This window comes from Poecilia reticulata, chromosome 22, assembly GCF_904066995.2.
Source record: "Poecilia reticulata chromosome 22, P_reticulata-male-v2, whole genome shotgun sequence".
NCBI lineage: Eukaryota > Metazoa > Chordata > Actinopteri > Cyprinodontiformes > Poeciliidae > Poecilia > Poecilia reticulata.
This window is the reverse complement of record NC_088851.1, coordinates 20,447,506-20,465,882: the sequence shown is the minus strand read 5'-3', so window position 1 is coordinate 20,465,882 and position 18,377 is coordinate 20,447,506. Positions and strand designations below refer to the sequence as shown.

General features: G+C 37.9%; 2 protein-coding genes across 7 annotated transcripts in view; one reads left to right on the top strand and one right to left on the bottom strand.

The window, feature by feature from the left end:
* nrxn3a (neurexin 3a) overlaps positions 1-2,073 on the top strand; it is a 119,963-nt gene extending 117,890 nt beyond the window's left edge. For all 6 annotated transcript variants that reach the window (XM_081603376.1, XM_017302422.2, XM_008400154.3 and 3 more), the window contains one exon: positions 16-2,073. In XM_081603376.1, coding sequence (XP_081459502.1) covers positions 16-320 — 305 coding nt within the window. In that variant the 3' untranslated portion in view covers positions 321-2,073. The remainder of the gene's footprint in view (positions 1-15) is intronic.
* Positions 2,074-9,364: 7,291 nt separating this feature from the next.
* Positions 9,365-18,218, bottom strand: dio2 (iodothyronine deiodinase 2). The gene is given in 3 exon segments (XM_008400156.3): positions 9,365-13,581; positions 17,665-18,185; positions 18,188-18,218. Coding segments are annotated over 3 exon segments (1,128 nt in total). The 3' UTR covers positions 9,365-13,005.
* Positions 18,219-18,377: the final 159 nt, after the last annotated feature.

Here is an 18,377-nt window from a genome sequence, read left to right as displayed (position 1 = left end):
ATAATATACCCACAGCACTCCCCACAGAGCCAGGCGTCAGGCGAGTCCCGGGGCCCTCGGAGGTGGTCCGTGAATCTAGCAGCACCACCGGGATGGTCATCGGAATAGTGGCGGCCGCAGCGCTGTGTATCCTTATCCTCCTGTACGCCATGTATAAGTACAGGAACAGGGATGAAGGCTCCTACCAGGTGGACGAGAGCCGGCACTACATAACCAACTCGGCTGTGCAGAGCAATGGCGCTGTCATGAAGGACAAACAGCAGAGCCTGAAAGGCAGCAACAAGAGACAGAAAAACAAGGATAAGGAATATTATGTGTGACTGAGACTTTGGTCAACCCGACAGAACAAAGAGAGAAGGCACTGAGAGAACTTTTATTACCAGTTTCCTTGTGAGGAGCTTTGACAAATGATGGTATAACATGGGACTTGAATAATTCTATACTGTGCTGAATAGTTGAACTGATATGTACTGTAACATAAAGCACACTTACTATTAAGCAAAAGGCTTAATGGCAAGGTTAAATAGCAACTTTAGAAACCTTACACTTCTATCTGGTCAGAGACATTGTCGGTATACAAATATTTCACAGCATCATTCTCCTAAGTGACTTTTAGAGCTACGTGATCCTTGGCATTAAACAATTTTTGTGAAATTGTTAATTACAAAAGGCTCATTATCTTAAACGTTTCCAGCATGTAAGCAACAAGTAGTGCTTAACGAGAGGGGGTCAGGCACACAAAGGACACTTGTACTCAAAATATTACAGATTTTTATGGTTTATACATAATATAAGTGTGGTGTCTTACTTATTTTTGCTTAAAGCAAAAGAAAAAAAAAGATTCAAAGAGAACAGTAAGAAAAGAAAACTATTTTATGTGTATAATATGAATCCAAGTGAGCCAATTGCCAAGGGCAGACCTCATACCATCTGTTTGCTCTGGCATCTAATTCACCACAATTATTCTCATTGTCTGACAGACACAGTGACTCTCTTTGTGGGAAGAATTTGTCGGTTCTCTTGGTAAGAAGCGCCTGATTGTAAAATGCATGCCATCCTGATTCCACAGTAAGGTGCAGTACAGTAAAAGTCCAGTAAAGAGTGTTCAGCTTGGAAAACACAAAGGCAGTTCTCCATCTAAGATCAGGACTCCCCCCTCCCCCCTCTTCTCGAAACCCCTCAAACAGATCTCTTCTTGCTGCACAGTCTGTGGTGGTTTTATCTATCTGCACAAGTGTGTGTTGGTTCATTGCCTATCATTCTCTTTTTCTATGGAGGTGTCAGGATGAACACAGATGCAGTACTACTACACTGTTAACCAATGTGTATACAGAAATAAACCAGATGTTGAAAGTGTGAATTCTATCTGCTGTCACAGTCAACTGTGTCAAAAAAAAAGAGAAATTTGTTTACATATTTTATTACATGCTATCTGTTGTACTTTGTAGGTAGTAAATTGTACATATACCATGACAGTTGTAATTTTTAGTACCTCTATTGTACAGACTGAAGATATGATTTATCAACAGATTTCATTACAAAAATCTATCTGTTAATTTACATGGAGAAAGACTTTAACCAGACTGTGGAGAATCATATTGATATTCATGAAGAATAAAAAACTGTATTGTTAGCCTAGAAATCTACACAGAGATGTTTCTAAAGTTGCATGAATATTTAACTACTTGCAGTTGTCCAACAAATACAAGGTGCCCTTTCTTCTCAACCATGGCGTTCTTGTCCTGGGGTACATTGATTTCTGTTTTGCTTTGTTTGTACTTTTTTATAGAGAGAAAGAAAGAGCATACGCTCCGATTCGTGGTGAAGACAGTACAGCTCAAATTAAAGCTATAAAGGGGGGGTTCACTGTTGAAAAGGACATCATTTCTTCTTCGTCATTAGTTGACATCTTGCTTTGGAAAAACGTTACCACTCATTTATGTTTGCATTTTCTGACATTGCTATTAAAGAAGTGGATACTTTTTTCTTAGAAATCATATTTTGGGTTACAATTGTTATTTATTTATTTTCTTTTTCCATCCATTTGATAACAAATAAACATTTTTTTCTGAAGTTATTCTCTTATTAATGGGTAAATACAGTTGAGCAATTAGTGTAATAATGCTTTTCCCAATTGTAACATCATTTCAACATTTCCCCCCTCATCTGTGGTCTCACCCCTACGTTTCTGAAGCCAAATGAGGGCAAAGACAAAACACAAAGCCTTTTGAGATTTCAGGCTAATCTGCTCTTACATATACACTGAAGTGTTCTCTCTGATAGAAATCATGATGTGACCACCACACTTGAAGCATAAACAATGGAAAAATGGCATTGTATTTGTAATACTAGAACTATTTTAACAACACAAATCAGTTATTCTGCCCCAGCAAGATGTTTGTGGGATAAATCAAATGATCCCCATCTTTGTCTTCTTATTGCAGGTTAATATTCCAGTTGGAATTTATGTCTTCATCGACATAACATCTGTGTTTCTATCTTGTGTTTTTGAGAAGGCCATAGACCAGGGATCTTCAAATTCAGGCCTTGAGGGCCGGTGTCTTGCAGATTTTAGATGCGACTATGAGTGCTTCTCCAGAGTGCTGCTCACTAGCAGCACTCTGGAGAACTTGACTGCACTGAGGAGGTGACTGAAGCATGTCGAACCAAGCACACATCTAAAAGTTGCAGGACATTGGCCCTCTAGGCCTGGATTTGAGGACCCCTGGCTGCCATCCTTTGGTGGGTTCCTCAAGAGCCAGTATCTTGCAAGTTTTAGACGTTTCTGCTCCAACTCCCCGAATTAAAAGAAAAACAATTTCCTCAGTTGGTCACCAAGATCTACAAGAGGACCAGAACCTCCAACCACTGACAGAATTTGCTGTTAATACCAAATCCCTGAAATCTTTTTGACACTGGTAAAGTTGTGGAATAAATTAAATAAACTCCATGAAAGTCTCTTTTTCACAGATTTGCCATTCAAGTTGGATTTCAGTTTACGGTTTTCACATTCCTTTATTTGTGTCCTATGTTTTCTTAGGAAGTCCAAAGACCTGTCCAGTCCTTGGCAATACTCTTGATCTTGAGGACTGGAACCACTCACACATAAAATGTTGGCTAGCTAAAAAGGCAGCAGACTGCTCAAGAAATCCTTACAACAACTTTGGAGGGGAAAAATAATAAACTTTTTTTTTACAGCTGTCCTTTATCAGATTCAGGATTCCACATGAATTCGGTTTATACAAGTATTAGGTGTCCATAGCTTCATGCCTGCTTCAAATGATTAAATCATTCCTTCAAAGTGTCTGCATTGTGAATTACACATTCATTTAAATCAGGTGTTTACAAGCAGGCAAACATTACCAGCACTGGTAATGTTGGTCATTACCAGTGTAATGACCAACATTACCAACATCTGTTGCAACATCAACAGATGTTGCAAGGTATTGACTTTTCGAAAGATTATCCTCTTTAGCACTAGAATCTTTTTAACACTATTTGTGAAAGTAACATTAGGATCAACAGCTTAAAAGTCTGTGGCCAAAAGGGCCTCATATGTTTTAAATGTTGGCCTTTACCACTGACCATTTATGAAGTCCAGGATTTTGTATGCTTTTGTTGCTGTTTGTTGTGTCTCTTTAAATCATTCCTACAAGTCAAGCGTGTCATTGTTGTACATCATCATTTTAGTGGGTATTAGCCATACAATTTAACATTGTTATGCATGTGCTAAGTATTGAGACTTGAGGAAGAACTGGTCAAACTCATCATCAGACTCCTACACAGGGATCCTACAGGTAAAGTATTAATATCCTTTGAACTTTGTCCCATTTTGTAAGTCTTCATTTGGAATCTTATGTAACAGACCAACACAAAGTAGAGCATAGCTGTTCATGAAAGTAAACAGACTCAGTTTTCAACATTCTTGGCAGAGAAAGCTCTAAAACGTCAATACTTTTGAAATACCATCTTTTGCTAAACTAACAGCCTTGTGTCTTTTGGATATGTCTCAACTGGTTTTGCACATTATTGAGAACAAAATAGCTGGAGCTCAGTCGAAGTGGATGGACACCATTTGTGCAGAGTAGATTTGCTGTTCCCTCTCCCTGCTGGAAAGAAAAGCGCCTGCGCTGGGTGATGCTGCCATCATCGTGTACACTTGTGAGGATGGCTTGTTCCGGGTGTTACTTTTCTACAGAAGATGCATGTTCCACTTTTGATTTGCACCGTGTGTAATTTGTGGCTTAAATGGGACTTCTGATTGCTTTTTTTTTAAACAATGGCTTTCTTCTTGCAAATCTCCCATAAGATATGAGATTTGTGGTGCCCACAACTAATAGTTCTCCAATTGACAGATTCTCTCATCTGACCTGTGAATTGCTGCAAAATGTTGCCATGAGCCACTTGTCTGCTTTTCTGATTAATGGTTTTCCTTTTTGGTTTGTTAGTTTAGGTGGAGTGTCGTGTTTTGGCATGTTTGCAGTTTTTAATTTCAGATGATGAATTGAATAGTGTTCCATGACACGTTAACATCTTGGTGTATTGATTTGTAATCATACCTGCTTAATACTGCTTCATATTTAATCAATGCAGTAGATAAGGCCTCCACAGAACACATATATGCATACTGAGATTAAATTACACAGGTGAAAAAATACATAATGCACACACACCACACGTTTTAAAAGAGATTGTTGGAAACCAGCTATAATTTTGGTTTCACTTTACAATTATTTGCTGTTATGTGGTGATTTATCACTTAAATAGATCTAATAGATTTGGGCTTGTAATATGACAAAACGTTTAAGATCTATAAGTCCTTCTGTAGGTAGATTAACATCCTAATAAAAATGTTTGAGTAGGTAAGTTTAGGCCATCTGACTGTATGCTCTGCTCAGGTCTGGAGGTGAAAGCTGTGGATATGCCCACCACCATTTTTCTCAAGGTAATCACACAAACATCTTTTTGCAGAGATAATGACACAAATCCAGAAATGGATAAACTAAAGGGAATATTAAATATATACTGGAACAAGCAATTTTAATCAATGGATGAGATGCTGAGGAACTTCTCCTGACTTGCTGTTCGAAACAGTAACAGTCCCTATAGAAACTACTCTAATCCTGCTCACTGAGTTTGATTGGTGAAGTTGACACTTTAAATCAATTCTTGATAAGCTTCAGCGCAGGAATATGAAACAGTCAATTAAACCATTACATAATTATATCGAGTTCTTCAAATGAAATCAAGACATTCCTGGCATTTATGATTAAATGAACATTTAGTAAATTATGTATGTATTTATTCCCAGTTTTTAAAAAAATGAATAATGCATTTAAATAAGTATTTCATAAGCTATATATTTATTGCAATATAGCATTATTCACTTTCCACAGTCCCAGATAAATCAAAACGTCTGGAAGGCATTATATTTGAATAGTTATACTTTCCTCAGTAAACAAAATGGTATAATTTTCTGTTGTGTTTTTTGTCTATTTATCTTTCCAGAGCAAATAAAACCTATTTAAATTTATTCTGCTTCTCCTAACAGAGCTTAAAAGTAATATTTTCTGAAATTCTTCTTTGTTTAATCAAGTACTGGTAATTTCTAAGTAGTTCAGTAGTTCATTTCTACAGCCACACATGTCTGAAGAGAAAAGTAAAACACAGGCTTTGTCATTGGCATAAACTAACTCCCAATGATTACAATGTTAAAACTCAGACAGCGGATTGTTCTCAGAAAGGCTCCTTAAAGGCTGTTAAGTTCCAGGGCTACAAATTTAAGAGGTCACAAGACAGGTTTAAGAGGTCTAAACTCGTATTGAGTTTAGACCTCATAAACATAATAATAAAGATAACAGGATGTTACTAGACAAAGCCATGCTAAGAGCTTCAGCTGAGAACAGTAAGCAGAAATCATGTTAATGTTCTGCATATTTGCGTGTGGAGACTTTGATTGTTTGCATCTGTGTCCTACTTTTTGGAAACTGTTGGGTCCATTGTTTTTGCAGTGGGGAGATGAATGTCTTGTAATCAGCTTTTTTTATTGTTATTATATCCAGACATGTTTTTGTAGAAGATTTGCTGTTTTCATTGTTGTGGCTGTTTCTTGTTAACACGAAAGGCAGACAGTTGTTCTGTATCCCATTTCGGATCAGTTTCCAGCGACTGACCCACTGATTTCCAAATAGTGATTTATGATTCAGGCAAAAAAGATTAGCTTCTTCATCAAAAATGTGAGCTTTTACAAGTGCTTCTTCAGTTATCAGCTTTCCTCCCACTGTTTATGGCAAAACAGAGTAAAATATTTTGACATCCTTTGTAGAAAAAACATCTGAAGTTCACATGTGATCAAATGTAGATATGTTTATAGGTACAAAATGAAAGCAGTAAGATGTTAATAGAACAATGTAGTCGCTTTCTAAACCTCCCTAAAACTCCAACGTGAAGGGATGAGACGAAATACTCATTGTCAACTAGTTCATTAAAAAACCTGCACACTACTTTTACAAATGACACGTTTTCGATAAATTGTCTTTTTAATAGCTTCAAAAAGAACACTGAGTGAAACTGATTAATTAGAATGTGTGCAAGTTAGAAAAGTAATATTAATAGCCAATAATAAAAAATTAATTAGGAAGCTAAACAAAATGTAGAAAATGAAGCATATTAGCAGGGCCCCAAAGTACACGTTTATGCTATATTATTGGATTTATAGCAAGAGTAACAAGAGTAACAAAAAATTTTATTTTCTGTTTTTTTCAAACTGGGTGCATGTTTCTTTGACGAACCTCTTGTAGAAAGTACTTTTTTTCAGGTTACAGGAAATAAAATGTAATAAAAAAAATAGGTTCTTTGCAAACAATTATATTTTTGCTCTGTAGACAACTGATTAAAATGGTAGATGATACTTTCGACATACAGGATTATTTCATGAGGGAGAGTTTTTAAAGTTTATTTTCATTGTTATTAATTAGAATAACAATGAAAATAAAAGGCATAATTAAGTGTAAGACAGGAGATACATAGTGAAAAGAACGTCTGTGTATTTGATCAACGTAACACCCATCAGTCTCATAATGTAACATTGTGGATATTTAGATATTGATATAAAGTATGTTTTGTCAAAGGCATCAAATAGAGATATAAAATGTTATCTTATTGTTACCAGTCGTTAATCCTTTAGTGATTGGCTTGATGGTTGTTCAGGAGGCTCCACTTCTTCTACTTCTGGGTCAAGGATGTTTGGTTGTGCCACTGTGCATCTGTTGGTAGCCATTTTCATGTGTGTGAGGTGCGAGTGTAAACACTGAGTTAGGAGGTGTCCCCAGCAGCAGCTCATTTACATAATGATGACATGGCCACAAAACGCCACATCCCTTAATGAGCTCAAAACAGACATAACTGATCTGGTGAAATCTCATCTCAATATCTGAGAATAATTTTGCGTATTAAATGTAGTGAACATGTTTTATAGCCCACAACTCGAATCTACCCAAACATTAGTGTAAATATTTAAATTATTTAGTACAAATGCGCAGATATTTATATAAAACCATAATGGATGAAATCTGTTTTGCATGTTTTTCTCCCTCCGCTGACATTGTGTTGCTAATTTGTGTCCTTTCTTGCAATGCTTCTTTTTGTTGTCACTCTTCCAACATTACTTGGAGTCTGGCTGGACTCTGTGTGCTTCTCAAGGGTAAGGAGACAGCCGGTTTCCTTTTAAACTCTGGGTGTGATTGCCCAGAATCTGCAACAAAAGCTTCTTTTTCAAACACTGTCCAGGGAAGGCTGTAGTGACCTGGATTCGTTGTCACAAATATCGGATGACAGCTTTGGGGAGCAGAAGGGCGAGATAATGGAAAATTAGAAGCTTGGAGTAATATGGGAGAACAATAGTGGTGAGTGGAGCAGGAAGGGTGGCTTTCCAAATGTATACCCATCCACATTTTATTGTCCTTCATCTATTTTGCTTGTCTTAGACTAACTGGTTAATAAATCAGAACAAAAGTTCGGCTGAACAAGAAACCGGGATCCACCGGAAAATAATTTTTGAAGCCAGCCCCTAACCCTCTTAGGAAGTTAAATACTTTATGAAAAGTCATGTTGCTATCATTTGCAAAGAAGAAGAAATTGCAAAACAGAAAAAACAAATCAGTGAGTGATTTTTAAACTTACTTAAATATTTATTGGCTCTAGATTGTCATGTTGTGTCTTGCTAAATTCATTTACACATATCCATCCATTCTTGCATCACATGTTTCAAGACATTCTAAATAACACACTGACAGGATTTGCATAAACTGTGAATTAATATCTGACTAATATGTAATAGATTTTTTTTGCAAAACACAGTTGCAACCTCTGACTCCTTTGATGGCACCGACTTTTGTCAACGGCTCTTAGAACTAGAATGGACAAGAGAATTATTTCAGAATACTTTGTTAATCTATTCAATTGACCCTTTGCACATGATGTCGCTCTCTTCAGAAAGTGGTCCACTGATCAATCTGTCCAGTCTTATAAAGCTTGTCAACAAACAGACAGCTGGTAGCTGAAAGTCAGTTTCATTTAGACAATTTCATTGTAAAACAGTCCTAGGCTGCTGCACAGTTGACTGCACAAACAAATAATAATGCAAACCAAACTTGTCATTTCATCGTAAAACTTTTTATGAGGAAATAGAAGCAAGGTCCACTTCTCTGGGCATCGACGGCATCTGGATTGGATCATCACACAGTGTAGTCAAACAGAGGAGTATTCTACGTCTTTGCTGGAAGAAATGAAGCAACGAGGAACGATGGCATCCAGGCCAGCCTGTTTTCAACCAGTCACAAAGTTCAGGCTCAGCAACCGCTTGGGGTTACATCAGTGTCCTTGGCTAAGCTCATTTCCATTTCTTTAAAGGCAGCATTAATGCAGAAATGTAACACATGCTGCTGTCTGAAAGACCAGACCTCTTCCAGGATCTTGGATGCATTGGAAAACCATTTTCTGCTCCCATTCTAAAAGGCATGCTTGAGAAAGAAGAGGAAATGCCTGCCGTACTGACCTTTCCCTAGCAGAGAACGTTGGAGAATTTAGAAACCCCAAATGGCATGATGAAACTAAAACATGTCTAAAGGATAAATGGGAGAAAGTAACATTTGAAACTCCTCAAAAGTTCTAACTTTATGGTTTGGGAAGATTGCAAAGTGGAAAAAGCTGTATTGAAAACAGCTATTTAGATGACATAACTGAAAACAAAGTTCCAAACATCAGTTTCTTAATGGTGTTGGGAGGACAACATGTTTATTGTTGCATGTCTTAGTAATGGTTTGAGATTAACCAACAGAATAGCTCAAAGATGACACATCAAACATTTTCAAATCAAACATTAAACTTTATTTTTCACCACTGGTCTTTCCCCCCATTTTACATATAAAAATAAGTGTTACACTTAAACCGAGATGGAAACCAGAGCTGTCTGCATGAGACCGTAACACGAGACAGAACTTGAAAATGAAAACAGATGCAATGAACCTGCGCCATGATGACAAAGTGTTGTCTGTTATCCAACCAGAGACTGAGCCACTGACTCTTTCGTCAAAGGTTTTCATTTGCACACCTTTATCACTGTGGGCAGGACAAATCATCTGTCCGGAGAAAAAAATTCTGCCTGGCTATGTTTCATATTCCTTCATTTATTTTCTGCCATCTATCTGTCCATCCTAACATGTAGAGAATACATAAAAAAATGTCTGTATGTACAGGTATGAATTCTGCATTAGAAGCTGAATAAAGGGAATTCTGAACCTGGAAGCTTGCTGGCTTTTATTGCATCCTAGATTAAACTTGTTCAACCTAACTCAGGAAGCAAGTTTCTGTCGCTGGAATACAAATCACCCTCGCCTGACTAAAACATCTGCAGCAATCCAGTCATCTTTAAGATATCCTGCAAAACATTAAAATGTTCTATGAAGGTAGCATGAGTTGCGTCAATATATATCTCTACCTGTAATCTTGCAGGCCAATTCACAAAGGTTTGCACCAGTTAATGAGTCAATTTTCTTGTAGTGGTAGTCACGTTAGTGCAAAAACATTTTCTTGTTATAGTTATTTGGCAGCATGTCTGACCCTGAAGCAAAATGTAACATATATATGCATATATATATATTGCTTAAAGTGAGCTGTTAACACAGGAGTTTAGTAGAGTTTGATGTACTTTTTAAACTTGAACTGATTGTCACATCTCATACACCTGAACAAGTGTAATTTACAAAAGTAAAAACAGATAGTTCTGATAAACTGTGGTTTATCTACAACAAACAGGGAACAATTTGCATGCCTTGGTAAATCTTTCTCTGAAACAAAATAGATTTAATGTGGTTTTCAAACTAATCAAGTGACCCCCTTAGTGCAAAAGTGCTGAAACAAAAGGCATCTGGGCATCTTTTCTCTTTTTTTCCCCTTCAAAATATGTTTTTCCTTATTTCCTCAAGAATTCCAGGTGCTTTTCTGTTCCAGAATACAGAACAGATATTTGATCTAAGTTCTGTCTACTGCAGCGCTGTTTACTCTGTAGCATCACAGCAACCATGCCCAGTCATGCCAAGGATTTGCGCAGTAAATCATGCCTCTAGTTCTATCAATACTGAACCAATCCAGAAGTTATTTATTTGCATGTTGTGAATGTTTGGAGATCTTGAGATCAGAATAAAAGCTGGACAGATCAGATTTTTCTGACTGATACTGATTTCCAGTTTTCTTTACTTGCTAATTCTGAGAACTGTAACACAAAAACAGCACTTTTTGATAGTGATTGTAGCATTGAAACCAGTACAGAATAGCATATGTCATAAACTTTTATCAGATAAATAGTAAATTCAGAAAAGAGTGGATCAAATTACCTGCGTTTTTTAGACTAAAGAGTTGTTAGCTATGTTGCCTGTAAAGAAATACATTAAAAATTCTGACTTCTTTTTAGCTAATCTGTGTGTTGAACATGTATAATCTTTGGATCAAATTTAATGGTGTATCTTTAAAAATAACATAACTGTAATTATAAATATGTAAACTTTTTAGTTTAATCTTTCCAGGCTAACGTGGTTTTTTCTAAAGCTGTGTCTGACATCCAGTACAAAGCCATTTCATTCAATCAATGATGGGGATTTAGGTGGTAGAGCAAAACAATATATATTGTCCCTATCATCACTAGCAAATCGATATGTGCCATACAGCAACTGCAAAAAGACTGCTCAAAAAAACACCCCAGCATCTTAAGTCCCAGTGTATTCCCTCATGAAACTTAAAAGATTCTTGGAGACAATTGTTGGCTGAAAACAGGAGTAGGGGGAAGGAAGTAGATCTGGGACAACTCAATTTATCATCATAAATGTTCAGCACTGAAATAACATATATATATATATATATATATATATATATATATATATATATATATATATATATAATCTTTTGAAGTTATTCTAAAGAACTTATGTTAAACTTTATATTTGATGTCCATCATCTAAATACCAATGGCATTTTTTTTGGGTTTTACTTGGCAGAAAATACAAGCAGCAAATTTCCCACCATGTTAATAAACTGAAAAACCTGCTTCTGTTCACTTTTTGAGTAAATCTTTATATCTGTTGCTGCTGTTTTCTTCCTAATTTCCCCTTTACTGGACAATAAAAGCTGTTTTTATTCTATTCTGACTTTCATGCATGCTCAAAACCCTCCATGACTTACTGTGATCCATTCTTCTCTAACGGGGAGCACACTGACTTCTTCATGCTTGCCTGACTTCACCAATACCCTGTAAAGATCACCTACTTTTAGACAGATTTGTGTGTCGCAGCAGTGTCTTCATCCACTGTTGAAATGTTACAAAGCGGTAAGTCAGATCTACCTTAATGTAATGCTGTTATTCCAAAATTCAACCAAATCTCTTTCCAAACCCCCAGCAATAATTCAAAAGACAAATAATTTAAAAAGAGTCCCTTTTATCAAATAAAAATGTGGGACAACCTATAACTGATGAGTAAACGTACCAAAAGCTTTTGTCATGCCTAAATAATGCCAATTACAAGCAGCTTTTTTTAAGGTGATCCTCATAATCTATTCTAGTCCAAATGTAATGATCAGCATTGAGGTATTTCAAAAGCCTGAACTTTCTGCATAATTCAACCTGTGGAAACAGGAAGTTTAAAAATCACAAAATCTCTCTCCAAAACAGCGAGGCAGATAGAAGTTTTTCTAAATGTTAGTGAACACGGCAAAGCTTCATGTCAGCTGGAGGAAAGTTTTAATTGCCAGATAAGATTAAAGCTGGGCTTTATGTTTTAGTTCAGCAAGCATAGACTGAAACCAGAAAGCACATAATTGCTACCCTGAATCCCTGAGTTGGTATTAAAGTAGTGGAACTGGGAAATAAGATACAGACAAACCATGAAGACCTGTGGCCCTAAAATAGATTATTTTTTAACCAATGGAATAATGTCCTCTGCATGCAGTTACTGTAAGAAGAAACTCCATTTAAAATAACAATGGAATGAAAAGTAAAAGCCACACTGAGTCAAATTTCTACCACATTAAATCTATTTTGGTTTCATATCAAAACATGAATGAGAACAATGCTGTAGCATGTGCTGCATGGAAAACCAAGAAGGTAAAGGTGCAGATAAAAGTTAACTTGTTGGAATAGTGCAAAAAACATCTAATAAAGATGTAAAAAATATACAATCCTTCTAAAAATAATCACAAAATCTTTTTTTAAATATTTTCAAATTCGGAAATTTGTGTTTTTCTTCTTCAGAACATGTTTTTCAGCAGCAAATCGGTACAAACGCGGACAAAACACACTTGGTGTGTATGAAAACAAAAAAGTGCTCTGCAGTTCCAGAAAATAGTTGTTTAGAGCCCAATGGCTGACATCTTTATAACAAACCTTTTTCAGTTTTACCTTATACAAAGCCATGAGGCTCTGTGTTCATGTGTCCTCTGTCATGTCATTCATAACTCCTACCGTCTGCCGTAACTCTGTTCCAGCCACTGCCTCACATCCTTCAGGTTGTAGAAAAATGGTCCCTTTCCTCCCAGGTAGGCGATCTTCCTTTGGTGCACTATGCAGACCCGTTCATTTGCCACCCCGTAAGCTACGTTGGCATTGTTATCCATGCAGTCGGCCACTAGCTGGCACTGTGGCGGTAGGGAAAAGTGATCGATGAGTTGGCGTGCAGCTCCCATTCTCTCCTCAAGGTTCTGGTGTTTCCGGAAACTGAAAGAACATTGCCCCATGGGAGGGGCCACCCAGCCATCGGAAGGATGGGCCTCATCAATATAGACCAACAGGAAATCAGCCACGTCGCTGAAGTCCTCCACGAGCTGCCGGAAGGCAGGCAAGTGGCTGATGAATGGGGGTCAGGTGGCCGAGCCAAAGTTCACCACCAGAGGGCGATCTGTTGACTCAAAATCCAGAAGGCGACATTCACCTCCAGTCTGGATCCTTGACCCACATGGGACAACAGTGCTGCTCCACCGAGGTCCATCGGGAACCTTCACCACCTTGGAGTTTGGTGCCTCACAGCCAAGTTTCACCTGAGGAGGTACAAATGCTAACATTTATTTCTTATAGACAACAATCTCTGATTCACTCATATTCTGTGTGATCATAGGTCTGTATTACACTTACACAATTTCACTGCAGTGCTTTGAACACTGTTTAGGTCTTACCTGTGTCGCGGGTTGGAGTTTCTTTCTCTCAACAATTAATAGAGCTCCACGATGTTCTGTGATTGGGTGGTTAACTTTCTATATATTAACCGTTTATTTGTCGACACAGTATGTATTTTCACGCCAATACGTTGACACACATGACATCTGTAAAGCCTGAGCATTTTAAGTCAGAATCATAGACAAACACATGGAAAATGGAAAAAGGAACTGCCTGCAGGTCAGAGTTGTTCTCTGCATCAAGTGAATTTCAGTGTCTTGTTCCTAAATGATGCCAGGAAGAAGCCAGCCATGGATTAAGGGATCAAGGGCTAATCTACCTTAATGGGTTAATTGGCTTGGTCTTTAGTTGAGAAGAAGCTGAACTAAAATATGAATCAGTGGAATTAATAGTGCAATTAGCTATTGTTATGAGATGTGGATCATGACAATAGGAACAAGATCCCGGATACAGGAAGATAAAATGATGTTCCTCTGAAGGGTGACTGGGCTTTGCCTTACAACAACAATGTCTTGTTTCAGGCCACCATTGCCAGTGTTGGTTATGTTTTAGACATTTAGTTCATCACATCTAAAATGGTTCAATAACAGGCCTCTGCAGAACTTGATGAAATGCTGAAGAAATAATTTGGCCATTCCCAACACCTGTGTTGGTACAGGCAATGATCTAAAGCATGTTGGACAAGGAGCTTTGACGACTCAAGTTGAACATTCCTGCTTTAGAGCTGAAATTAGAAGCTCCTCCAAAGGTGTTAGCAGAGGTGGTGCAAGTATGTCCCACTGGGTGGGTCGAGCCAGCACTTATTTGAGGAACTATAACTCTTTGTGACATCAGGATTCATTGGGATCCACCCCAATGAGCTGGGTTTACCTGCTGGGCCTATTACGGCTATGATCTGATCTTTATTTAGAGGAAGAGAATGAGTGGTTGGATGGACAGACGGACTGTACTCCTGTAGGTTTTATGAAGGTATTTAACATTCAATAAAAAAGTCAGTCAATTCCGGAAAGGAATTTATTTGAGAATGGCTTAAACAGACCTTCGTGGGAAAATCTGTACAAAGAAACCACAATGTATGGAAGCTGAGATGAGAAAAAACTGCTGCAATCAGAAGGGATGGAAATTAGACCAGTGGAAACTATGACGTTGATTTGATGTATCCAGATGTGAGATCCTCCACTGAGGCAGAAAAAGCACATGGACTGTGTTTGTATAGCGGTTTCCACTGCCAAAAAGGTGCCGGGCTTCATTGTGCCATGGCTAGATGTTCATAGAAAAAATAATAATTATCTGCTAAGTACTAGTTCCACTGTCAGATTATTTTTCCCATAAGTAAAATACCCTGCCAGCGGAAGTAGTACTTTTATCAGTATTAACCAATTATTGTCCAGTTATTGTCTAAAGCAGGCTTATATCTTACTGAAAATGTATTTGTAATTTAGACTTATTTCAATGTGCTATGATATTTGCACTGGAGACTAGACCAAAAATACTTGGTAAGATTTTGTGTTTTTGCAGAGAGCTCAGATTAAACTAAAATTCTTTAAGGAATGTTTTTCGTGACTGTTTTGGTCCACAGAGAAGGATGTGTTAAAGTTGGCTGCTTTAAATAAATAAAAAAAAAGGTTCAGCACTTGTGTTTACAATATAATTCCAGATGTGGCATTCCATGATCTGGAAGTGCTAAAAGGTTAAATGGGCTTTATGGTGTTAGTGGATTAACTGGAAAGGGCTTCATACAAATAAAAAACCTAACACCTTTAAAATATGCTAAGGGTAAGTTTTAAGATGTATCCTGCTTGAGAATATTTGGATTCATGGCAATGATTAAGAGTTCAAACTTAATCTGTCATTATGACAAACAATACTGATGCTTACAGAGTAGTGACATGTTGTTTGGTCTGTTAATCACACAACATGTGATTAACAGACCTTGTTGTGAGTGTTTCAAAGTTGAGAAACTGATTGAAATACCCATATTACAGTTCCTTGCAAAAAGTGTTTATTAACATCCAAGCCAGGTTGCTCCTAACATTACAGGCTCAAAAGATTCTCAATGTTCTCATTCCATAGAACACCATGTTCAGGCTAAAGTTCAGTTCAAACAGAGTGGAATGAACTGGACTGGACACAGAAATGGATCGTCGTTTATATGTGATAAATGCTTTCTTTTTGTATTATGGGTATGAATCTGTTCTTGGTTAAGAAAAAATGTTGCATATACAGTCCGTTTTCAATACTTTGTCATGCCACAATCACAAATTTTAGTGGATTTTCATAGAAATGCATGTGCTAGATCAGCACAAAGGTAGCACATAATTGGATTCATAACTTTTAATTCAACATCTTAAAAGTTTGACATGGACTTGTATACGGTGCCCCAACATAAAATCCACCGCAAATAATTCCCTAGTCTAATTAGAAAATAGAGTCCACCTGTATGTAATTTCATCTCAGTTAAAATCCAGCTGTTTTGTGAAGTTTGCCAGAGAACAATGCCATAAAAATAAAGGAACACGTCAGATATGTCAAAATAAAGACGTGAAGAAGATTAAAGGAGGTTTAGGTAATAAAATACATCAAGCTTTGAGCATCTGTCATAGCTTTGAGTCATGCCAAGCCATTCCTTCAAGAGTGGTATAAGATGGCTTGTTTGCAGTTCGCCACATGCCATGTGGAACGCCACAAATATGTGCAAGAACGTGGTCTGGTCAGCGGAGATGAAAACTGAACTACCTGGCCAACATGCAAAATGCTGTCTGGCAGAAATCTCCAGGATGAAACATGGTGGTGGCAGCATCATGCTGTTTGGATGCTGAGGACAGGCATTGGCAGGAACATGGATGAAGTTAGAGACTGCAAAATTGGATGTAGGAGTGAAATTTTATCGTTGCGCAGAACAAAGACCCAAAACACTCATTGAGCTACAGGGAGATAATTAGGATGAGAGCTGCACAGTATCACAGTCATCAGTGTGTGTAATCGCCCAGCTGCAAAGGACCGCTAGGACCCAAAATTTAGGAAGATACTATACTTAAAGCACCAGACATTCATGTCCAGCATATTACTATTATATCTGAGCAGTTGAGTGAACTTTAACTGTGCCTGATACCCATATCTGATGCAGTCATATTTAATAAATTTGAATATTTAAAAGTTCATTTACTAGTACCTCAATTCACTAAGTGAAACACTTACTGGCTAACATACGTTAGTCAGTATGTTGTTAATCTATAATCACTAGATTAACAACATACTGACTAATGTTTTCAAGCCATGTTTATCCATGATAATTATGACTTCTGATAAAACAAATGGTAACATTAAGATTAGAATATTGCGTCAGCCCAATAAAAACATAACTAGTAGAGAAATGTGGGCTTCATTTCACTTTTAATCTTACAAACGAGCCTCATTGCAATGCATTTTTTAGATAATAAAATAATAAAACTAATGCTGAATTGTTTGTCTTTAGTTTCTTTAGAATGCAGAGTACAAAAAGCAGGAAGCAATAATTACACAGACATATCACAAATAATTAGGTTAATTAGCAGAAGGTCTACAACATGAGGAAGAGATTAAGATGAACTTTTTACCACATAAAATTCAAATTTGTAGATTTTATCAGAATACAAAACTACTAAGGCTCTTGGTGAGGAAACGATGTTCCATGTGACTGCACTGGAAAACGCAGATTAAAATCAGCATAGTGAAACAAAATCTTTAACCGTTCAATAAAAAAAATATCGGATCATCTTATCAGGATGACTCATAATATTAATTCTAAAAAAAAACAAAAAACTTTACACTTTGTGCAATAACTGAAATTTACGCGGCGCTGTGTCGCTACCCCAAACCTGAAGGCTGAAACAACGAGCGGAGTGCAGCACCACAGAGAGCGGTCCGGTCCGGTCCGGTCCGGTCCGGACTCGGGTCAGGAGTCTTACCTGTTTGTAGGCGTCCAGCAGGAAGCCGTTCCAGATGGAGCGCAGCCCCTCGGATGTCAGCATGCGGCGCCACTCTCCGCAGCCGGCGGAGCGCGACCGGCTCAGTAGCGCCACGACGCGCTTCACCAGCACCACGGAGTCGTACAGAGCCAGAAAGAGACAGTTGGAGAAGAAGCCGGGCAAGATCTGGAGTGTGACGAGCAGGTCTTCACTCGCACTTCCCATTTTCTCTTTTTGACGGTTCAGTGGAGAGGCTGAAGACCGCGGCTCTGATCTGCTGCCCTCATAGTGTCGGATCTGCGCCAGACTTTGCGCCAGAACCCCTCTGATATCCAGCACCTCCCTGGAAAGGATGGACTCTGTAGTTAATGTTGAGCCCCACGGCTTATCTTTGCTGAATGATCCTGACGTCAGATTCGGCGCAGACCTCCAGTCTCCTCCTTTCTCTCCTCCCTCAGAGGCGTCCAGACTTACTGGATCAAACCACAGATTTCCTTCCTTTGTCCACTTTGTCCAAACACCGAAGAAAAGATCTCATAAAAGAGGGTCTCCATGTTCCTAATCTAATTTTGTGGGCACCCCCCTAACAGGGTCGCAGTGGAGAAATGTGACGGCCTTTTGTTAATTAAAGTTTTTGATCTGCAGCCATCTGCAGTTTGGACAGTTTGGTCCCAGCTTTTCCCGTCTACAAGGTGTCCTTTGGGGACAAAACA